Source organism: Rhinopithecus bieti, unplaced genomic scaffold (assembly GCF_001698545.2).
Source record: "Rhinopithecus bieti isolate Rb0 unplaced genomic scaffold, ASM169854v2 scaffold_4104, whole genome shotgun sequence".
Classification (NCBI taxonomy): Eukaryota; Metazoa; Chordata; class Mammalia; order Primates; family Cercopithecidae; genus Rhinopithecus; species Rhinopithecus bieti.
The window spans coordinates 2301072-2322451 of NW_016804554.1; the positions used below are offsets into that span (position 1 = coordinate 2301072).

General features: G+C 35.3%; 1 protein-coding gene across 4 annotated transcripts in view; it reads left to right on the forward strand.

Moving 5' to 3' along the window:
• SLCO6A1 (solute carrier organic anion transporter family member 6A1) overlaps window positions 1-21380 on the forward strand; it is a 125422-nt gene that overhangs the window by 16478 nt on the left and 87564 nt on the right. For all 4 annotated transcript variants that reach the window (XR_001884906.1, XM_017869171.1, XM_017869172.1 and 1 more), the window contains exons 2-3: window positions 16647-16904; window positions 19520-19705. Coding sequence is in view for 3 of the 4 variants with exons in the window: in XM_017869171.1 (XP_017724660.1) it covers window positions 16647-16904; window positions 19520-19705 (444 nt within the window). In the remaining variant the exon portion in view is untranslated. The remainder of the gene's footprint in view (window positions 1-16646; window positions 16905-19519; window positions 19706-21380) is intronic.

Consider the following 21380-nt stretch of genomic DNA (forward strand, 5'->3'; position numbering starts at 1 on the left):
GTTATGTAGAATAATGCCTTTAATTTTAGGAAATACACAATAAAGAATTTGGGAGGAAAAAATTACCAATTCAGTTACATGTATAGATATGCAGAAATTCAGATTTTAAAAGTTCCTCCTTGAGTCATTTTAGTAATTGTATCTTTCAAGAATCTATTTATTTCATCTAAGCTGTTAAATTTTTGGTATATAGTTGTTCATAATGGTCTTTATTATTATTTTAATGTCTGTAGGAGCTGTTGTGATGTCCACTCTATCATTCATTCTTGGTCTTCTCTTTTTTATTCTTGATCAATTTGGCTTAACCAATGATATGCTGTGGCTGTGTCCACACCCAAATCTCATCTTGAATGGTAGCTCCCATCATTCCTATGTGTTGTAGGAGGGACCCAGTGAGAGGTAATTGAATCATGGGGGTGGGTCTTTCCTGTGCTGTTCTCATGACAGTGAATATGTCTCACAAGATCTGTTGGTTTTATAATAGGGAGTTCCCCTGCTCACTCTCTCTTGCCTGATGCCATGTAAGATGTGATTTTGCTCCTCATTCACCTTTCACCATGATTGTGAGACCTCCCCAGCCATGTGGAACTGTGAGTCAATTAAACCTGTTGCCTTTATAAATTACCCAGTATCGGGTATGTCTTTATTAGCAGTGTGAGAACAGACTAATACAATATATCCATGTCCCTGCAAAAGACATAAATTCGTCCTATTTTATGACTGTATAGTATTCCATGGTGTGTATGTGCCACATTTTTATGATTTTCTAAAGAACCAGTGTGCACAACAGTGTTAACATAGCAGACCTGAGAGAGGTCTATCTGCATGGTTGGCTCTTGACTACCATCTTGGCTGTTGGATTTTTGCAGTGTCCCCACAGTTCCCTAACTGGTTAGAATACACTTCACATAGGTTGTCACAGTTTAAAATTAAAAGAATTAAATGTGTACTGTTTGACTCCAGCGGCAGAGATTCTTGACTTGCACCTGGTTTCTTTCTGACCTTGCCCCATGTGCCTTTTCCCTTTACTGCTGTTGTTTTGTAAGTCATAGCTATGAATGAAACTATATCCTGAGACTTTTGAATCCTTCTAGTGAACTATTGAACCAGTGATGTCTTTGAGACCTCCTACAGAAAAGAGTTGTTTTGTTTTGTCATTGTGGGGTTAAAGTTGGCCTCTTTACATGCAACTTTTCTTTTATAAAATAAAACCAATATAATTTACATACCATAAAATTTTCCTTTTGCAGTGAACAATTTAGTGTACTTTTAATATATCCACCAAGTTGTGCAACTGCTATTACTGATTCCAAAACATTTTCCTCATGCAAATTAGAAAATCCACTCTAATTGACTCTATATGTATGAATTTAATTATGGACTCTCAGTTACACTCCATTGACTTATACATCTATGCTTATTCCAGTACCACACATAGCTTTGTAGTATATTTTAAATTTAGAAAGGAAGTATGAGTCTTTCATCTTTGTTTTTTTTTTTCAAGATTGTTTGGGCTATTGTGGGTTCCTTGTATTTTCATCTGAATTTTAGAATAAGCTTGTCAGTTTCTGCACAATGCCAGCTGGGATTTTGTAGAGATTTTGAGGAATCTGTAGGTCAATTAGGAGATTATTGCCACTTAAGCAATGTTAAATCTCCCAATCCATGACATGCAATGTTTTACCATTTATTTTGGCCTTTGGTTGCTTTCAGTGATGTTTTGCCATTTCCATATTCAAGTCTTACAATTTCTTTTGCTTACTTCTGTTGGATTTTCTTTTATCTTAAGCATGTTTATGGCTAGTATATAGAAATACTTTAAATATTTGTATATCAATCTTGTATGCTGAATCTTGCTGAATTGTTTTATTAGCTCTAGTGTGTTGTTTTGTATGTGTGTGGATTCTTTACACTTTTATGTGTACCAGATCATGTCATTTGTGAATAGTTTTACTTCTTCATTTCCAATATGGATAACTTTTATTTCCTTTACTTGCCTGAGTTCCCTGGCAAGCACTTCCAATACAATGTCGAATAGAAGTAGTACAAGTGGACAACCTTGTCTAGTTCCTTATCTTGGGAAAGCTTTCAGTCTCTCAACATTAAGTATACTGAGGGTTTTTCATGTATAAAGTTATCAGTGTGAGGAAGTTGCTTTCTATTCCTAGTTCTCGGAGTGTTTTTATAATGAAAGTGTGCTGGATTTTGTCAAATGCTTGGCATTTTGATGATACTGTGGTTTTTATCCTTTATTAATATAGTGATTTACACTAATTTCATATATTGAACTGACTTTGCATTAATGGGATAAATCCCACTTTATCAGGTTTACCATCATTTTTCTAATATGCTGGATTCAGTTTGCTAGTGTTTTGTCAAAAACCTTTACATCTATAGTCAAAGTGATATTGTTTTGTAGTTTATGTTTTTTGGTCAGGATTTGTTGTCAAGGTGATACTGGTCTAATAGTATAAATAGGGAATTGGGGTAGGGTAGTTAAACAAAAAAAGAAAGAAAAAGAATGAGTAGGAAAGTATTCTGTCCTTCTATTTTCTGAGAAAATTTGGAAAATAACATTTGGTAAAATGTACCAGTGAAGCCATCTGGCCCTGAATTTTCTTATGGGAAGTTTTATGATCAAGCTGTATATTTGTTGTAGATATATTCAATTTTTCTGTTTTTTTTCCTGAGCCAGTTTCTACGGCTTGTGTCTTGCTAGGTAGGGATATTTCCTTTGCATCTAGATTTCTAACTGTTGCTCTACAATTGTTTAATAGTATAATCTTTCCAATTTCTGTAGAATCAGTAGTAATGTTCCTTATTTCATGCCTGTGTTTGTGAAGCTGGAGTCTTCTCTCTTTTCTCTTGACCAGTGTAGCTAAAGGTTTGTCAACTTTGTTGATCTTTACCAAGAATCAACCTTTTATTTCATTGATTTTTCTCTGTTGTTTCTATTTTATATTCTATTTATTCACGTTCTAATAATTCTTCTTCTTCTTGATTTGGGTTTAGGTTTTGTTTTTTCTGTTTTTTGTTTGTTTGTTTGTTTGTTTGTTTGTTTTTTCGTGTGGTGGAAGATTATGTTACTGATTTGAACTCTTCATTCTATTTTTCTTTAGTCAGGATCTTGCTCTGTCACCCAGGTTGGAGTGCAGTGGTGCAGTCATAGCTCACTGCAGCCTCGAAATCCTGGGCTTAAGTGATCCTCTTGCATCAGCCTCCCAAGTAGCAAGGACTACAGGTGTGTGCCACCATACTGGGTTTTTTCTTCTCTTTATATAGGCTTTCATTGCTATGCATTTTCTCTAAGTATTAACTTTGACTGCATCCCATTATATTTTGACATATTGCGTTTTTATTTTTGCTCATCTCAACATATTTTCTGATTTCACTTTTTCTTTTCTTGTTTTTTTTTTTTTTTTTTTCAGACAGAGTTTCGCTCCCATTGCCTGGAGTGGAGTACAATGGCGAGACCTCAACTCACTGCACCCTCTACCTCCTGCGCTCAAGTGATTCTCCTATCTCAGCTTCCTAAGTAGCTGGGACTACAAACACATACCACTGCACTCAGCTAGTTTTTGTATCTTTTGTAGATGGGGTTTCACCATGTTACCTGGGCTGGTCTTGAACTCCTGAGCTCAAGTGATCAGCCTGTCTCAGCCTCCCAAAGTTCTGGGATTACAGGCGTGAGCCACCGCACCCAGCCCTAATTCATTTTTGATTTCTTGTTTGACCCATTGATTATGAATGTATTGTTTAATTTTCAAATATTTGTGGACTTTTCTAATTTGTGTTTGTTATTTTTGGTTTTATTTTGTTTTGGTCAGAGATGATACTTTTATGATTCCAATCTTTTTACATTTATTGAGACTGGCCAGGTGTGGTGGCTCACACCTGTAATCCTAGCACTTTGGGAGATTGAGACAATAAAAAAAGGCCCATTTTAGAATTAAGGACCTTGGCTTTTAAAAGGATTATTCTAGATCTCCACCTTCTTCCAAAATGAAAACCTAAAACAAAGCATTAACAGGACCAAGGAAAGTTACAAGTAAATTAACTGTCTTCAGAACACCATTCAGCACTTTTTAAAGGAAGAAAACATAAGGCAAACTCCTTTCAATATACTGTACACATGTCCGGCATACAATATCCAGCATGCAAGGAATAAATACAATTGTGACCCATAATTTAGAAATAATTTAACGTTTGTGGCAGCAAACATTACACACTGTCTAGAGGCAAGAGGATTGCTTGAGTCCAGGAGATTGAGACCAGTCTTCTCAACATAGTGAGACCCAGTCTCTACAAAAAATTTGTAAAAATTGGCTGCTTGTGGTGTGTGCCTGTAGTCCCTGGGAGGCTGAGGTGGAAAGATTCCTTGGGCCCAATAGTTTGAAGCTGCAGTGAGCTATGATCATGCTACTGTACTCCAGCCTGGGTGATAGAGTAAGAACACGTTTCAAAAAGAAACAAATTATTAAGCCTTATTTTGTGGTCTAACATATGGTCTATCCTGCAGCAAGTGCCAAGTGTGCTTGAGAAAAATGTTTATTCTACTTTTGTTCGGTAGAATTGATGTCTGTTAGGTCTTGTTGATTTGTGGCATCTAAAAAGTCTTTTTGGCTGGGCGCGGTGGCTCACGCCTGTAACCCCAGCACTTTGGGAGGCCAAGGCAGGTAAATCACAAGGTCAGGAGATCGAGACCATCCTGGCTAACATGGTGAAACCCTATTTCTACTAAAAATACAAAAAAATTAGCTGGGCGTGGTGGCGGGCGCCTGTAGTCCCAGCTACTCGGGAGGCTGAGGCAGAAGAATGGTGTGAACCTGGGAGGTGGAGTTTGCAGTGAGCCGAGATCACGCCACTGCACTCCAGCCTGGGTGACCGAGCAAGACTCCGTCCAGAAAAATACATACATACATACATACATATATACATACATACATAAAAAGTCTTTTATTTTCTTACTAATCTTCTGTCTAGTTTTCTATTCACTATAAAAGCAGGATATTGAAGTCTCTAAATATTATTGTTGGCTTGTCTATTTGTTCTTAAAATTCTGTGTTTGTTTTACATCTTTTGGAGTGATTTTACATTTATAATTGCTATATCTTCTTGATGGATTGACCCTTTTTATTGACCTTTTTCTGTAGTAATAATCACATACTTTGAGTTCACTTTTTTCTTAAACTTCTAGCTTCTTCAGATGGCAGCTTAGATCACTGATTACATAATTTTCTGATATTCTATTTTTGACTCTTAACATTATAATTTTCTGTATAAGCACAGTTCAGCTGCATTATAAACTTTTAAAGATGTTGTGTTTTATTTTATTTAGTCATTCGTTTAACTTATCCATGAGCTATAATCACAATATATTGTTGCATTATTAGTGTGAACCAGCAGTTATATATTACATCAATTACGAATAAGAAAAATAAAGGATTTCATTATTTATTTATTATTCTTTATATAGAACTAATTTTGTAACATACAATTTTCTTTTTTTCTGAAGAAATCCTTTAAATATTTCTTGTGAGGCAGGTCTACTACTGACAAGATCCTCAATTTTTGCTTGTCTGAGAACATCTTTCTTTCTCCGATTTGAAGAATAATGTCACTGGATAAAGAATACTAGATTAGTGGGGTTTTTTTTCCTCTTCTTTCAACACTTTAAATATTTCTTTCCACTTTTTTCTTGCTTGCATAGTTTGTGAAGAGAAGTCTAGTGTAATTCTTATTTTTGATTCTTCATAGGTAAGGTATTATTTTTTCCTCTGACTTTTTTCAATATTTTCTTTGTCTGATTTTCCACAGTTTGAATATGATATGTCTAGGTGTAGATTTTGTGGTGTTTGTCCTTCTTGGTCTTTTATGAGCTTCCTGAATTTTTGGTTTGTTATCTGTCTGTCATTAATTTTGGAAAATCATCAGCCATTTTACTTCAAATTATTTATTCTCTTTCTTTTTCTCCTTCCCATTCTGATATTCCCTTTTTGTATGTTACAGCTGTTGTAATTGTTGCACAGTTCTTAGATACTCTGTTCTTTTTCTTTCATTTTTCTCTTTGCTTCTAGTTTGGTAAGTTTCTACTAACACATTTTCAGGCTTGTGGATTATTTTCTTGACCCTATCCAGTCTACTGAGGAGGTCATCAAAGACATTTTTTTTTTTTTTTCATTTCTGCTGCAGTGTTTCTGATTTCTCACATTTTATTTTGATTCTTTCTTAGAGTTTCCGTCTCTCTCCTTACATTACTTACCTGCTGTTGCATATTGTCCATTCTTTCCAATAGAGTTCTGATATGGTTTGGATTTGCGTCCCTGCCCAAATCTTATGTTGAATTGTCATCCCCAATGTTGGAGGACGGTCCTGGTGGGAAGTGATTGGATCATGGGGGCAGACTTCCCTTTTGCTGTTCTTGTGATAGTGAGTTCTCATGAGATCTGGTTATTTAAAAGTGTATAGCATTTCACCCTTCACTCTATTCCTCCTTCTCTGGCCATGTAAGATGTGACTGCTTTCACTTCACTTTCCACAATGATTGCAAGCTTCCTGAGGCCTTCCCAGCCATGCTTTCTGTAGAGCCTGCAGAACTGTGAGTCAATTAAACCTCCTTTTCTTATAAATTATCCAGTTTCAGGTAGTTCTTTATAGCAATGTGAAAATGGACTAATACAAGTCCTTTGCATATTGATCATAGTTATTTTATTTTTTAATTGACACATAATAATTGTACCTACATATGGGATAAAATGTGGCATTTCAATATATGTTTATACTGTGTAATGATCAAATCAGTATAATTAGCAAATCCATCGCCTCACATATTTATCATTTCTTTGTGTTGAGAACATTCAAAATGCTCTCTTATAGCTATTTTGAAGTATACAATATATTATTGTTAATAGGGTGACTCTGGTTATCCTACTGTGCAACAGAGCACCAGAATTGATATTTTCTATCTAACTGTAACTTAGTATTCATTGACAAACCTCTGTGCATCCCTCCTTCCACCCTCTCCAGCCTCTGGTAACCATTATTCTACTCTTTACTTCTATAAAATCAACTTTTTTAGATTGTACATATGAGTGAGATCATGCAGTACTCATCTTTCCATGTCTGGCTTATTTCACTTAACATGATGTTCTTTATCCATGTTGTAGTAAATAACAGGATTTTATTCTTTTTTATGGATGAACAATATTCCATTATGTATATATACCACATTTTCTTTATCCATTCATCCATCAATGGACACTTAGGTTGGTCCATATTTTAGCTATTATGAATATTGCTTCAATAAACATGGGGGTGCAAATATTTCTTTGACATACTGATTTTATTTCATTTGAATATATATCCAGTAGCAGGATTGCTGGATCATCTGGTAGTTCTATTTTTAAGTTTTTGAGGAACCTCCATACTGTTTTTATAATGGCTATTCTAACATAAATTCCCACCAACATTGTATAAAGGCTTCCTTTTCTATACATCCTTGCTAATACATATCTTCTGTCTTTTTGTTAAAAGCCATTCTAACTGAATATCTTATTATTTTGATTTGCATTTCCCTGATGATTAGTGATGTTGAGCATTAAAAAAATAGATCTGATGATCATTTGTGTGTCTTCTTTTGAGAAATGCCTATTCAGGGCTTTTGCCCATTTCTAAATTGGATTATTATTATTTTTTTTTCTTTTGAATTGTTTGAGTTACTTATGTATTCTGGATAATAATTTAAATTTCTGGAAAGCCACCTTTTCCATATGATTCTCTTTTAGAGTTTTCCACTGAGGGTAACTTATGTGATATTTGGAAGGTTGAAGAGGAGAGGAGAGTCCTCCTTCTCCAGAGATGTTTGCAAGCAGATCCTTGCAGGTCTGAGGTTGCGTGTATCCTGCTGAACACTTAAAAACCACCCACTTTGCTCCTGTAGACTGATGCAGTTCTTGGGAACTATTGCAGAGACTCTTGAGCATTGCATCAGTTTCTTGGCGACTTTTTGAAGAAAATAAAGAGGAGAGATAGCAGTGGGGCATACCCCTAACAAATGGGACTCTAACTTTTATGCTTCTATACTTCCTATGCTTCTGTCTCCTCAGGCCTACTGGCTGTAACTTTCTGACATTTTAAGTGACTTCCTCAATCTTCTGTCTCTCAATTCTCCCAATATTCAAATGTAAGCCCTAATTCTTAAATCCTTATTTTCTAGCATTTTTAGAGTGGGTCTTCTTTTATATTTAAAAGAAAATGATCAATTTTGATAGATGAAATTATTCCTTAAAAAATGGGAAATCTGGAATTTTTTCTCTGATGTGACTAGATTTTAAGACAGTAATGACCTTGTTTCCAGTGAAAATATGGAACACTGATATCTCTAGGATGCAGTAACAACATTATTGCTTAAATTAAATTGACTGAAGTGTCAAGTGTCTGTGTTAGGCAAGGATTACCTGTTTGGGTTTTCTTCTTCTCCTGAATCTTGTTCCCATAATTTCTCATCTCTTAGTTAGCTCTTGTATGTCTTCAGACAGATCTAAAAGTATCTTTTAACTTTCATATTCTCAGCAGAATGAGAGAGCTGAATTATTTAGTCTACTATTAATGGAAGTGTAATCAATAGGTCAGGGAACTATATCAAAGACAGTTGTTCAAGTGTATCTTAATATGTCACTTTTAAAATAGAATATTGGGAAACTCATGTGAAAAATATAACAAACATTAACATTTGGGAAATCTAGGAGAATTGTATATTTCTATTTTCTGTGATTTTACTGATTTTTGCTCACCTGATATGTAACAGTTTGAAAACATTGAGATTTGTTTTGATTTGTTTCTCTTTATGTTTTCTTTATTTTCTCATTTTATTTATTTAACCTTATGTCAGTTAATACTTAATATAATGATAGTTATTGTATTGAAATTATACTCTTTATCATTATAAAATTTTCCCTTGCTTTGTTTAATGAATTGCCTTATTGTAGGGGAACATATTTACTACTTAACTGGTTGACTGTATGCTTTAATTTACCTGAAACAGTTCCAGTTTATGCCTGCTGTCCCATTTTTCATTGCAGTTTTCTCCCTTTTTTGCTAAGTATTATTATTAATAGTTTATTTAAACAAGCTGGGATGGATTTAGTTGGCCCTAATTTTGTGCTTTTAGATTCTTCCTGGTCTTGTTTTACAGTGGTTAAAAAACTTGTGTGCTGAACACAATTCTTACTTTGACGTAGAGTTAGATCTAAAAGACAACACAGCAATAACCTTTCTTTCTTTCTAGACCTTGTCCACATGTAGTGTTAATGAAAATTCCTTTCAGGGACAGTGTGATGTGCATATCTTGAAAAATGAAGTAATCTTGTATCTAGTCTCCAAAATTAAATCCACTCAATTTTGAGTGGTTGGGCAAGTATCTGATGTGGCTGGTTCTGCCACCCACTTGGTATATTAGCCAGATTTGTGATGGTCCATGCTGCAACTTGCAAGATGCATGAAGTCACCAGCCTACCTGTTAGTAAGGTCAATGGGAAGCATTAGACGTAATAGATTAGCTTTGCTTGAAGTATCTGTAGGAAATAGTGGCCGAGGAGTAAAGTCATAGAGTGCATAATAGTCTAAGCACACTTTGTACATGGTATTTTCATTTATCATATAGTGCATATCACCATCATTTTATGATTTTATTATTTGGTAAGGCTTTTTTACTTTTTAGTATACCTTTTTTGGCACAATGACACCAAAAATGCCATGTGCTATTCTTAAGCAAATTGATGAAGACTTGTACATTGTTTACATTTACTATTTATCAAAGGCCATAGTGATATTACTGACCACATAAAAACCTGAAGACATAAATCTGCTGAAGTTAATGGTGATTTTAGAAGACTATGGCTGAAAAAGATAACACATGCAGCTGCAAAAGGCTTATTTACAAAACATTTCATGAAAGTATGATTTATTCATCTAGATTTAACTGTTCTAGCTTAATCTTACTCATTTTCAATTCCAAATTTTTATATCCACATATGAAAATTAAAATAATAGCTGTAAATGATTTCACCCCATTAGCAGAAGGACAATTTTTCAAATTGTTAAATAATGCCAGCTTTGTATCAGTGCCATTGGGAACTTCAAATAGAAAATAAATAAATTCAAATAATAATTTGTTTTTTGTGAAATTAAATGAAAATTTTGGAAGTTCATTCTGTTGAAGATAAACACCTGATATTAATGTGAATACTGTATTTTAAATTTTCATTTTGAAGATAAAATTATTTATTTCTGTAACAATGATATTTACACAAATTTTTGTGTAGAGTATCATAGTAAAGACAATGTATTTATCGTACTAGGAAAGCAGTGAAGCAGAAATGTGCTTGGAATTGGTACACAAACAATTCGTAATTGTATCCTAACAAAATATAATATTTAACATCAACATTTACAAACATTCACGTTCAAGTTTTTATGTATTAATACTTCATCTTATTGGTGTACATTACCTTTCTTTGCCTCCTGGGAAACAATAGATTTTACAAATGTTGGACTTTTGTTTCATTATTTTGTAAAGTAACCTCAGTTAATTTATGATTTTGAACTGTTTTATAAATAAATTCTCTAATTTGCAGTTGTACTTTTATTTAAAAGTGGCTGAAAATCTTCCATTAAAGTATTCAATGAATGAATCTCCATACATCTAAAATATTAGAAGCTTTTGTTGAATTTTAATTATTGAAAACAAAGCTTAAAAATGGGAAGATACTAAAATGCATCCCTCCAAAACTAAGAGAGGAACTAAGCAAACTATGAGAGCTTGAGTAGCATACAAGATTTATTTTAGAAATCCTTTAATTGTGCTTTGTACAAATATTTATTTTGGGAAAGAATCTTTGGACTAGTTCCTTTAATTCCTAATTAGGGCCCAAATTTTAATTACTTGTAAATTTGAATTGCATGAACCTTAAGGTAAACCCCCTATAGTCTTTTACATAGCTAGATTTGGTGAAACAAAGTAATAATAAATAGAGACCAACTTTATTGAAAGAGTTTTGTCTTGGTAACAATATCTTCTCAAGAGAAATAATTCCTCTGAATGAAACTATTTTGGTTAAATAGTTTAATATGAAAATATAATTGAAAATATCCTTCATTTAACAGTGCTTGTTTTGAGCTTACTAGACACTTAAACACTTGTAGAGAGTTTTTATCAATTAAAATATCATTTTCTACAATGACATATCAATAGAAGTTGTAATAACTTCAAATTTATTAATTATGTATTGGAAGCCCCTAAGACCAGAGAGTCAGGCTAAATGTTTCCCTAGGACTTCACAGGACTTAGAATAAGCTCATGGTTGTGGTTTATTACAGTGAAAGAAAATAGATTAAAATCAGCTGAGGGAAAAGGCACATGGGATGAAGTCTGGAAAAAAACAGGCGCAAGTTTTCATGTATCCTCTCCCAGTGGAATCACATGGACATGCTTATTTCTCCCAACATATGTGATAGCACACCCAAAGTGTTACTAACCAGAGAAGCTTATGTGAGCCTTCATGTTCAGGGTTTTCTGTCAGTCATGTAGGCATGCAGCACCTCTGTGACTAACCTCAGCTACTCAGACTCCACACCCACACCCCATGACAAGAAAGATCTTCACCATAAATCACATCATTAGCATAAACTGTGTGATCAAACTGGTACAATATGGCCCAAGACCTCTGCCATATAAAAACATTGTTAATCGGACAGAATATTCCAAGGGCTTAGAGCTTTTCTCCTGGGAACCACCAGTCAGTCCTGAAGTCAGGCCTTTTATTTTATTTTATTTATTTATTTATTTATTTATTTATTTTGAGATGGAGTTTCATTCTTGTTGCCCAGATTGGAATGCAATGGTGCAATCTCAGCTCACCACAACCTCCGCCTCCCGGGTTCAAGCGATTCTCCTGCCTCAGTCTCCCGAATAGCTGGGATTACAGGCAGACGCCACCAAGCCTGGCTAATTTTGTGTTTTTACTAGAGATTGATTTCTGCATGCTGATCAGGCTGGTCTCGAACTCGCAACCTCAGGTGATCCACCCACCTTGACCTCCCAAAGTTCTGGAATTATAAGCATGAGTCACCGCTCCCGGCCAGGTCTTTTTAAAACAACCCAGTCCTGTTCAGTTAACCCTTCACTACAAAACTGTAAAAAGCAACTTTAATATATTGCACCTAACTTTGTAAAACTATTAAAACATATTTTCAGAAAAGATATGAATCACATTTTATTAAGGATAGTCTGGCTAAGAAACTGGTTAAAGTATGTGCGTGTTTATTAATATTCTTATTTTTAAAAAACATTCTGATATATAACATAAAAACGCTTGGAAATGTTTTAAGTAAACTTTTCAGCTTCACCAATATAATAAAAGTAATTTGTCTATAATTACAAAAATAATATGACCTTTTTATTTGATGGAGTCTCCTTCTGTCACCCAGGCTGGAGTGCAGTGGTGCAATCTTGGCTCACTGTAAACTTCTGCCTCCTGGGTTCAAGCAATTCTCGTGCCTCAGACTCCCTGAGTAGCTGGGATTACAGGTGCCTGCCACCAGGCCTGGCTAATTTTTGTATTTTTAGTAGATATAGGGTTTCACCATGTTGGTCAGGCTGGTTTAGAACTCCTGACCTCAGGTATCCACCCACCTCGGCCTCCCAAAGTGCAGGGATTACAGGTGTGAGCCACTGCACCAGCCAATAATATGACTTTTGATGTAATATTCTGTACCAGTCATTGAACCAGGAGAAACAAAACAAAACAAACTAACAAACCCTCAAAGATGGAAATCTGGAATTGGTTCTCTGACATGATTGGGCTTGAAGCCAATGACAAAAGTGATGTTTGTGCCTGTGAATTATGATTCACTAGAAATCCATGGCATGTAGCAACAAAAAGAGTCATTTAAATTATGCCTAGGATAAAGTTCTTATTGAAGGCAAGACATTGAAAGACAAAACAGCTGCTGCAATTGACTCCTGTGGTGGAATCTTTAACTGCATTGAAAAGTTTACAGAAGGAAAATGAAAAGTTTAGGGTATGGTTAGAAAACGTGTGAGCTTCTCTCATAGTTTCATAAGAAACTCTTACTATTTTAGCCACATATTTTGGTCAATACTAACTCTTATTCACAGGCGGCAGAATTACAACATAAGTTGAACTCAAACTCACCAGATCACTTCTGTGGGAGTTGGGGTATTGATTTCAGAAAAAAGAAACCCTGCGAATTAGAATAAAGGCATCTGGGTGAAATTTGGTGAACCTGAGAACCATGAAACCCCAAATCCTGTACCTTCTTTGCCAGTAGAAACAATTATTCCTCTTACATCTTAAGAGAAACAATTCCTTGCTTGAAGACATTGAATTGGCCTCACCTGAGTTAAAGGAATGCTAATTCCCCTTGCTGCCAGACTCATAACTCAAATCAGATTCAGCCTTCCCAGAATGATTAACATAAAATCTATCCTATGAGAAAATATTCTATATACTAAAATTTGCTTGCCACTTCAGTAGTGGTTCAAGACACCAATTAGTTTAGAGTATATGGAACACTCTCTCTTCCGAAATGAAGGAAAATTTGTGCTATTGTACCACTCACTATTAAGAAAGAGGCACAAATTTTGGTGAGCCTCTGTGATTTTTCAATGGTAGAAGTATGCTATGGTAGCATTATATACTTGGTCAGGGGAGGCCTTGAAAAGTAGAGGAAAAAGGAAATCCTCCCTGTGGAAAGAACATTGAGCAGTACATCTGATTGTTCATATTGTCAAACATTGCCCAGTGGTTTGACCATTTGGTAATTAGGAAGGCTGTGTAAGTGGTATGTCTCTCCATATAAGTAGAATTATCCTATCTGAATGAATATTCACCAAAAGAAAGCCATTGCACAAGAGGCTCTCAATAATGAAGTACATAGACAGGTATGAATATTAGCCAACCTCTTTCTCTAGCCATTCTATCTCTTGTTCAATGGGGTCTTATTTATAGTCACAATTACATCAAGGATGGAGGTTGTATGAGAGGTGAATACACGGCCTTACCTTCACCAGAGATTGTCTGGTTGTTGCACTGCTGAATGCCTGCCTCAATACCAGGAAGAGTCAATATAATCTAGGTACTGGCCCCATTCCTTAGTGAAACCAACCAGTTACCTGGAGGCAGGTATTATATAGTTCTGGTTCTGTTATGAAGTGGGCAATAATTTCCCTTCACTAAATTAGACATTTATTTTGAATATGGGTTCTTCTTTTGTCATCATGGTCCTGCTAACACTACCATAACTGGACTTAATGAATGCCATATAAAGCATTATAATCATATTTACCAACATGTTGCTTCTAATCAAGGAACTCATTTTACAGTAAAGAAGTATAGTAGAAGGTTCATGTTCATGTAATTCACTGATTTTACTTCATGTCTCAATAACCAGAAACTTTTGGTCTTATAGATAATTATGATGTCTTATTGAAGACTCGGATAAGACTCCTAGTAGTAGACAACATTCAACCACTCCCAGTAGTAGACAACAAGTTTGTAGTGCTGTCCTATGTGCTTTGAGAGAACAATCTATGTATATTATCTGGGATCAAGGGGTAGAAGAGGGAGTGAATAGTAGAAGAAGGAAGTTATAAATATCAACTATAGTCTCATAACCATTTAGAGAAAATTTGTAGCAGCTCTGCATTTCCTCTTGCTTGTCTTGTGTATTCACACACAAATATGTCATATGTACATTTATGTGTGTATATGTTTATATATGTATGTGTTCTGGTTTTTTTTCTCTCTTCCTCTTCTTTCCTATTTTATTTTTCTATTAATATTTTATGGAAGGTATAGAACCATATAAATTAATCTCTAGGTTATAGAATATGCCTCAATTAGAAGGGGAATTAATAACCCCACCTTAGAGATAAACTCAATTACTGACAGGACTTATTTCCTACATTGGCTATTATCCTCCTTGGCCACATCTAATGTAAAAGTTAAAGAAAATTCTTATCCTGGGTGCAGCAAAGTTTTTATAGGTTGTTTCCTACTGGTATTGGTCTGCTAAAACTAGTTGTGGCTCCAAATCTGGCTCGTGGTTTCTTTGGCAATATATTTCCCCTCAAATATTTAGTTAGTGCTGTGATATATTTGCTTAACTATTGGTGGTAAACTTTGCAATTTGGTTTTCAGGTCAAAGAAAATCCATTCAGGTTTGTGATTAAACTGAAGGATTAGCATTACACTGAGATAGATATGGTGATTGATTAGACTATGTATCTCTCTTTTTGGGGGGAAAGTGTAACAGCATCTCTGTAAAATGATAATTGTGATACATTAGGCAGAAGCATGATGATATTGCTACTTATTTGATATTAAAATTTAAATATGGGAGGAAAGGTGAAAATGTATACCAAATAGTCTAAAAGATAAACTCTGTAAGTTATTTGTCTGTTGACCATGAACTCCATTACTCACTCCTATTTGCAAGGGAATGGGAAGTCTGAAACTACACTTCCCAGAGTTGCTGGGGCCCAGCTGACTTTGACTTACATGTTGCCAATGAATCTGTGGCAGTAGATTTGAAAAAGGGCAAAGGGAAGACTTTCTTTTCCTTTCTGTTTCTGGTGGCGTTTTTGGCATCAGGAGCAATGCTGGGTGATTAAAGGCTCCTGGATTTATGCTCAGGAATAAATGTGATGCTATCAGTACTATAGAGTCCATGAGCTCCGGCACCTGCAAGGGTACCAGAATCAGCAGTTGAGCTCCTTGTCATAGGAAGACTGTGGGCTCCCGGCTTCCTGCAAAAAAAAAAAAAGGTAGTGATTACAGTTCTAACAGCAGCAGCAGCAGCAGCAGCAATAGTAGCAGCAACCTATACACCGGTAACTTTGGTTGCATAGATAACATGAATTTTGATTAGTAACCATTTGGACTCTAACTAATGTACTACTTTTGTAATCAATCCCTACATCAATTAATTTTGTTTCAAATTCTTAGTGTGATTATAATTACTTTTTTCCTAGTTGGATGTTGAGTGATAGAAATATACATAATGTGGTACCATTTATTTCACATTCAAGAACATGAAAAACAATACTTGATATTGTCTAAGGACATATGCATTGCCAAAAATGTTAAAAAGGCTAACAACTGGTAAACTTTAAATACAGGATACTGATTATGGAGGGAAGGGAGACAAATGAGTTTGGGAAGTATGCATTGGGCTTTAACTATTTCGATAATGTTTTATTTTCTATTCTAGATGGTAGATAAATATATTAGTAACAGTTTTTAATTTTTTATAATGTGAAAAGCAATACATTAAAATAAAGATCAGTACTAAGTGCAATGGCACAGCAATCACTATTCTTTAGGAAATTACTCATAGAAGTAGTTAAAAAACAGCTTCAAAAATTCAATTAGCGAGTATTTTGTAGAGGTTAAGGCGTATTTGTGTTTTAGAAAAGGAATTGTTACATGCTTATAGCTTTTAAACATTCAGAATAATGTAAAATAAACTTACATCATGTAATTTAAATTTTGCTTTGTAATAATCATAATAATGCCTTCTTAAAATGCATATCATTGCTTTCTCTTTTTCTTTTTACATTTTAGGTGTGGTGTTTGGTCTTACAGATGTCAGCATTGGCAATGTTCAGAGGGAATATTCTCTGAAAACCATTGAAAAGTTGGCATTGGAATTGAGTTATGATATTTCATCTGGCCTGGTAGCAATGTTTATAGCATTCTATGGAGACAGAAAAAAAGTAATATGGTTTGTAGCTTCCTCCTTTTTCATAGGACTTGGATCACTTTTATGTGCTCTTCCATTCATTAATGAAGAAAATAATAAAAGTAAGGTAGGAATTGAAGGTAAGGTTTTAAAATATACTGTCATATATCAAATCAACATTCATTCAAATCTTGGCTCAAGGAACTTAAAATAGACTGTGATAATTGTTTGTCTGTATATCTATCCAGTCATCCATACTGATTTATGTGACCAAGTTTGCTAATTAACTAACTGTAGCATCCTAGTGGACATACATGTCATCATAGAGGAAGTTAATGATTAGTTTTAGTCTATTGATAGAAAACATTTATTTTCAGATGTTGGTCAGTAGGAAGCTCAGTACTGTGATCCCTAGGAGAAGGGAAATAAACAACTTGAATTTTCTTTGAGAAGGCAAGAGTGAATCGATTAGGGGCATGTTTTATGATTATCAGGAGCATGAAGGACCTCCTTGAGTTTATTAATCATGAAATCGAAGTGGGATTTGCATGGTTGTGCAGCTATATCAAGCTTTAAAAGTACAGGTAGGGAGTGGGAAGCAGAGTTATTTTGAGTAGGGTTGCAGTTTGACCATGGGGTTGCATGATTTGAAAGAAAGCAAGGTAATTAAAAGTATTTAGATGATAGTGAAAGGAGTAAGGACATGAAGGGGACATTGGGATAGTGAAAAGGAGCAGAATCAATGGATTATACGCCCTGACAAATTTTTAAGGATTGTTGGAATTGGGTTGCTAGAGTGAGTGGAAAGATAGGGGTGGTTAGAATGTAGATGCTTGAAATTATCATTGGGAAAGGTTTGTAGTTACTATTTTTGACATTTTAAATGACTAGCTGTATTTTGTCTGTTCTCAGTTTGCTATAAAGAACTACCTGAGACTGGGTAATTTATAAAGAAAGAACATTTAATTGACTCACACTTCTTCAGCCTTTACAAGAGGGCTGGGGAGGCCTCAAGAAACTTACAATGATAGTGGAAGTTGAAGGGGAAGCAAGCATATCTTCACATTGTAGCAGGAGAGAGCAAGCAAAGTGGGGAGTGTTACACACTTTCAAACAACCTGATCATATGAGAACTCACTCACTATCACGAGAACAGCAAGGGGGAAATCTGCTCCCATGATCCAGTCACCTCCCACCAGGTCCCTCCTGCAACACTGGGAATTACAATTCGACATGAGATTAGGGTGGGGACACAGAGCCAAACCATATCACTAGCTAAGGTAGGTGGAATACAGTGCGTAACAGGAAAAACGTTCAAGGAACTAAGAGGTCAGGGCGTTGGAAATATCACATTGACACTGATATCACAAGTTAATATGTCTGTACAAAATTGAACCTTCAGCATTTGAATGACAGTTCTAGAGACTACCTCCTACTTTATATGGCGTCAAAATCATTTCGCATGGATACTAAACCAGCTGAAAATTTCATTTGTATACTGTATTGCAATCTACACTTTAATAGTGTTTCCACAATTTTTTTTTTTTTTTTTTGAGACGGAGTCTCGCTCTATCACCCAGGCTGGAGTGCAGCAGCCGGATCTCAGCTCACTGCAAGCTCAGCCTCTGGGGTTTATGCCATTCTCCTGCCTCAGCCTCCCGAGTAGCTGGGACTACAGGCGCCCGCCACCTCGCCCGGCTAGTTTTGTATTTTTTAGTAGAGACGGGGTTTCACGGTGTTAGCCAGGATGGTCTCGATCTCCTGACCTTGTGATCCACCCGTCTCGGCCTCCCAAAGTGCTGGGATTACAGGCTTGAGCCACCGCGCCCGGCCTCCACGATATTATTTTAAGAGCATTTTGTTAAATGTCAACCCGAATGACCATGGCCAGTATAGTCTAATAGTATTGCCTGGATATACCAATCTACAAACAAATTTAATTACACAAGCATTTACTTAATATTGTTATATAACCGTGTAAATAAAAAAAAGTATAAGAAATACACTATGACCTGAAAGAAATTAAAATCTAGTGGATGACCACATAATGACTAACTCTAATGGAAAGAAATGTTCACTGTATAATGCCTTGTCCTTATGAACAAATGTTCTGAAAGTTAGTGGGTCTAAAATGGGAAATTATTTAATCAGAGTGAGACAAAGTGAATATAAAGATTGTTAAAGAGGTGAACATAAAACTAAACTCAGAAGGTACTCTTTGATAATGCAGATAATCTAGAACATTAGAAATACTTTTAGCCTAGGGTCAAAAGTCAGGGGAACTAGATGTCAAATTTAAGAGGAATATGTGTATGTGTAAATGCATATATATAAATACACAAACATATCTGTGCACACATACATACAATCATGCATGCACATTTATGTTTTGGTTTATAATATATGCATCTTTTGCAGGATTCCCACACAATTTCTTCCTTTTTTTTTTTATCTTTTGTTTTGGAGACGGGGTCACAATATGTTGCCCAGGCTTGTCACAATCCTCTCACTTCACCTTTCCGAGTAGCTGGTACTACAGGTGTGTGCTGTGTCTGGTCCAAATTGTGTGATGGCATTTTTCTGAGAACGTGATGATTGATTGCAGTACTACTACATTCAATGTAAATGAAATGTTAACTAAAAGAAAAAAGCATAATTTTGGAAATAGCTTGTAAAATATTTGATAAAGAATGCTGCACATTTGTTTTATGTTTGAGTTCAATTAACAAAAATGTAATCATTGTCTTTTCAAAAGATATTTGCACAGAAATAAAGGTTGTCAGTGGTTGCCAGAGCAGTGATGCATCGTTCCAATCAAAATACCTGTATTTCATCACCCTTGGGCAAACTATGCAGGGAATAGCAGGAATGCCTCTTTATATCCTTGGAACAACCTTTATTGATGAGAACGTTGCTACACACTCAGCTGGTATCTATGTAGGCAAGTTTTACCTCCTCTATTATGATTGACCCATTTTGATTTTCCTTGAATTTTGGTATGCATATCTAAGCTGATAAAAAAGTATTATTGGCCCTTATGATAACATTGTAATAAATAACTAGTATACCAAACCTCCAAATCACATTGATTCACATAATTCTGAGGAGTTGTTTGAGATTTGGGATTCTAGACATGTCACCTGAATGTCACCAAAAATACATAGAGCAATTGAAAAAATACATACTTTTGGCCAGGCATGGTGGCTCGTGCCTGTAATCCTAGAACTTTGAGAGGCTGAGGCAGGCAGATCACTTGAGTTCAGGAGTTCAAAACCAGCCTGGTCAACATAGTGAAACCCTGTCTCTACTAAAAATACAAAAAAATTAGCCAGGTATGGTGGCGAGCACCTGTAATCTCAGCTACTCTGAAGGCTGAGTCAGGAGACTTGCTTAAACCTAGGAGGTTGAGATTGCAGTGAGCCAAGATCGCACCACTGCTGCCTGGGTGACAGAGAAAGACTCTCAAACAAAAAAACAAACAAACAAAGAATACCTTCTTAAGTAATAAAAATTATACTCTTTATGTATATGTGTATGCACATTTATAAATATGTATATTCATATATATATACACACTTAATAATAGCATACTATCCCTATTTACAATGTCTATGCTACTGTCTCCCATAAGAAGTAATCCTGGCTATATCTCAGAATAATCTATACTCTCTTATATTGCAATAGATTCTGGTCCTGGTAGATCATCTATTTGTACAGGGTTATCTAACTATCACTTTTGAAAATAAATTTAAAGTTGTTTTTATATACTTATTGTGAAGGTATATTGACACATCCTGGTAGCTAAGGTGAAGGGTGCAGAAGTAATGATAACTTTAAAGTATCACCTTGCTAGAGCACCCCAAATTAAATAAAATAAGATATTTTGAATTTCTAGTTATAGTAAATATATTTTATTTATATTACACTAAATATATATATTAAATAAGGTATAATGAATTATATACTGAGTTTCTCTGCTACATACATTGGATAATACGTATGATGTTTAGTTTTATGTGTTTGCTTGGTTAGGTTATGACACCTGGTTGTATGGACAAACACTAGATGTTTTGGTGATGGTTGTTTTTAGATGCGATGAACATTTACAATCCTCAGAATTTGAGCAAAACTGATTTCATAATGTGGGTGGGCCTCATTCAATCAGTTGAAGGTTCTATGAGCAAACACTGAGGTTTTCTGAAGAAGCAATTCTACCTAAAGACTGTAACATCAACTGCAACATCCAGCTTGCTGGTCTGCCCTACGAATTTGGTACTTGCTAGGCCTCACAATTGTATTTTATATGAACCAGTTCCTCAAAATGAATCTCTCTGTTTTCTCTCTCTTTGTTTTTTGAAGGTGATTTTATTTTGTGTTTAATTTTTTTTTTTTTAATTTCAGTAGTTTCAGGGGGAACAGGTGGTATCTGGTTACATAGATAAGCTCTTTAATGGTGATTTATGAGATTCTGATGCACCTATCCCCCAAGCAGTGTACATTATACCCAATATGCAGTCTTTTATCCCTCACCCACCTCTCACCATTACCCCCGAGTCCCCAAAGTCCGTTATATCATTCTTATGCTTTTGCATTCTCATAGCATGGCTCCCACTTGT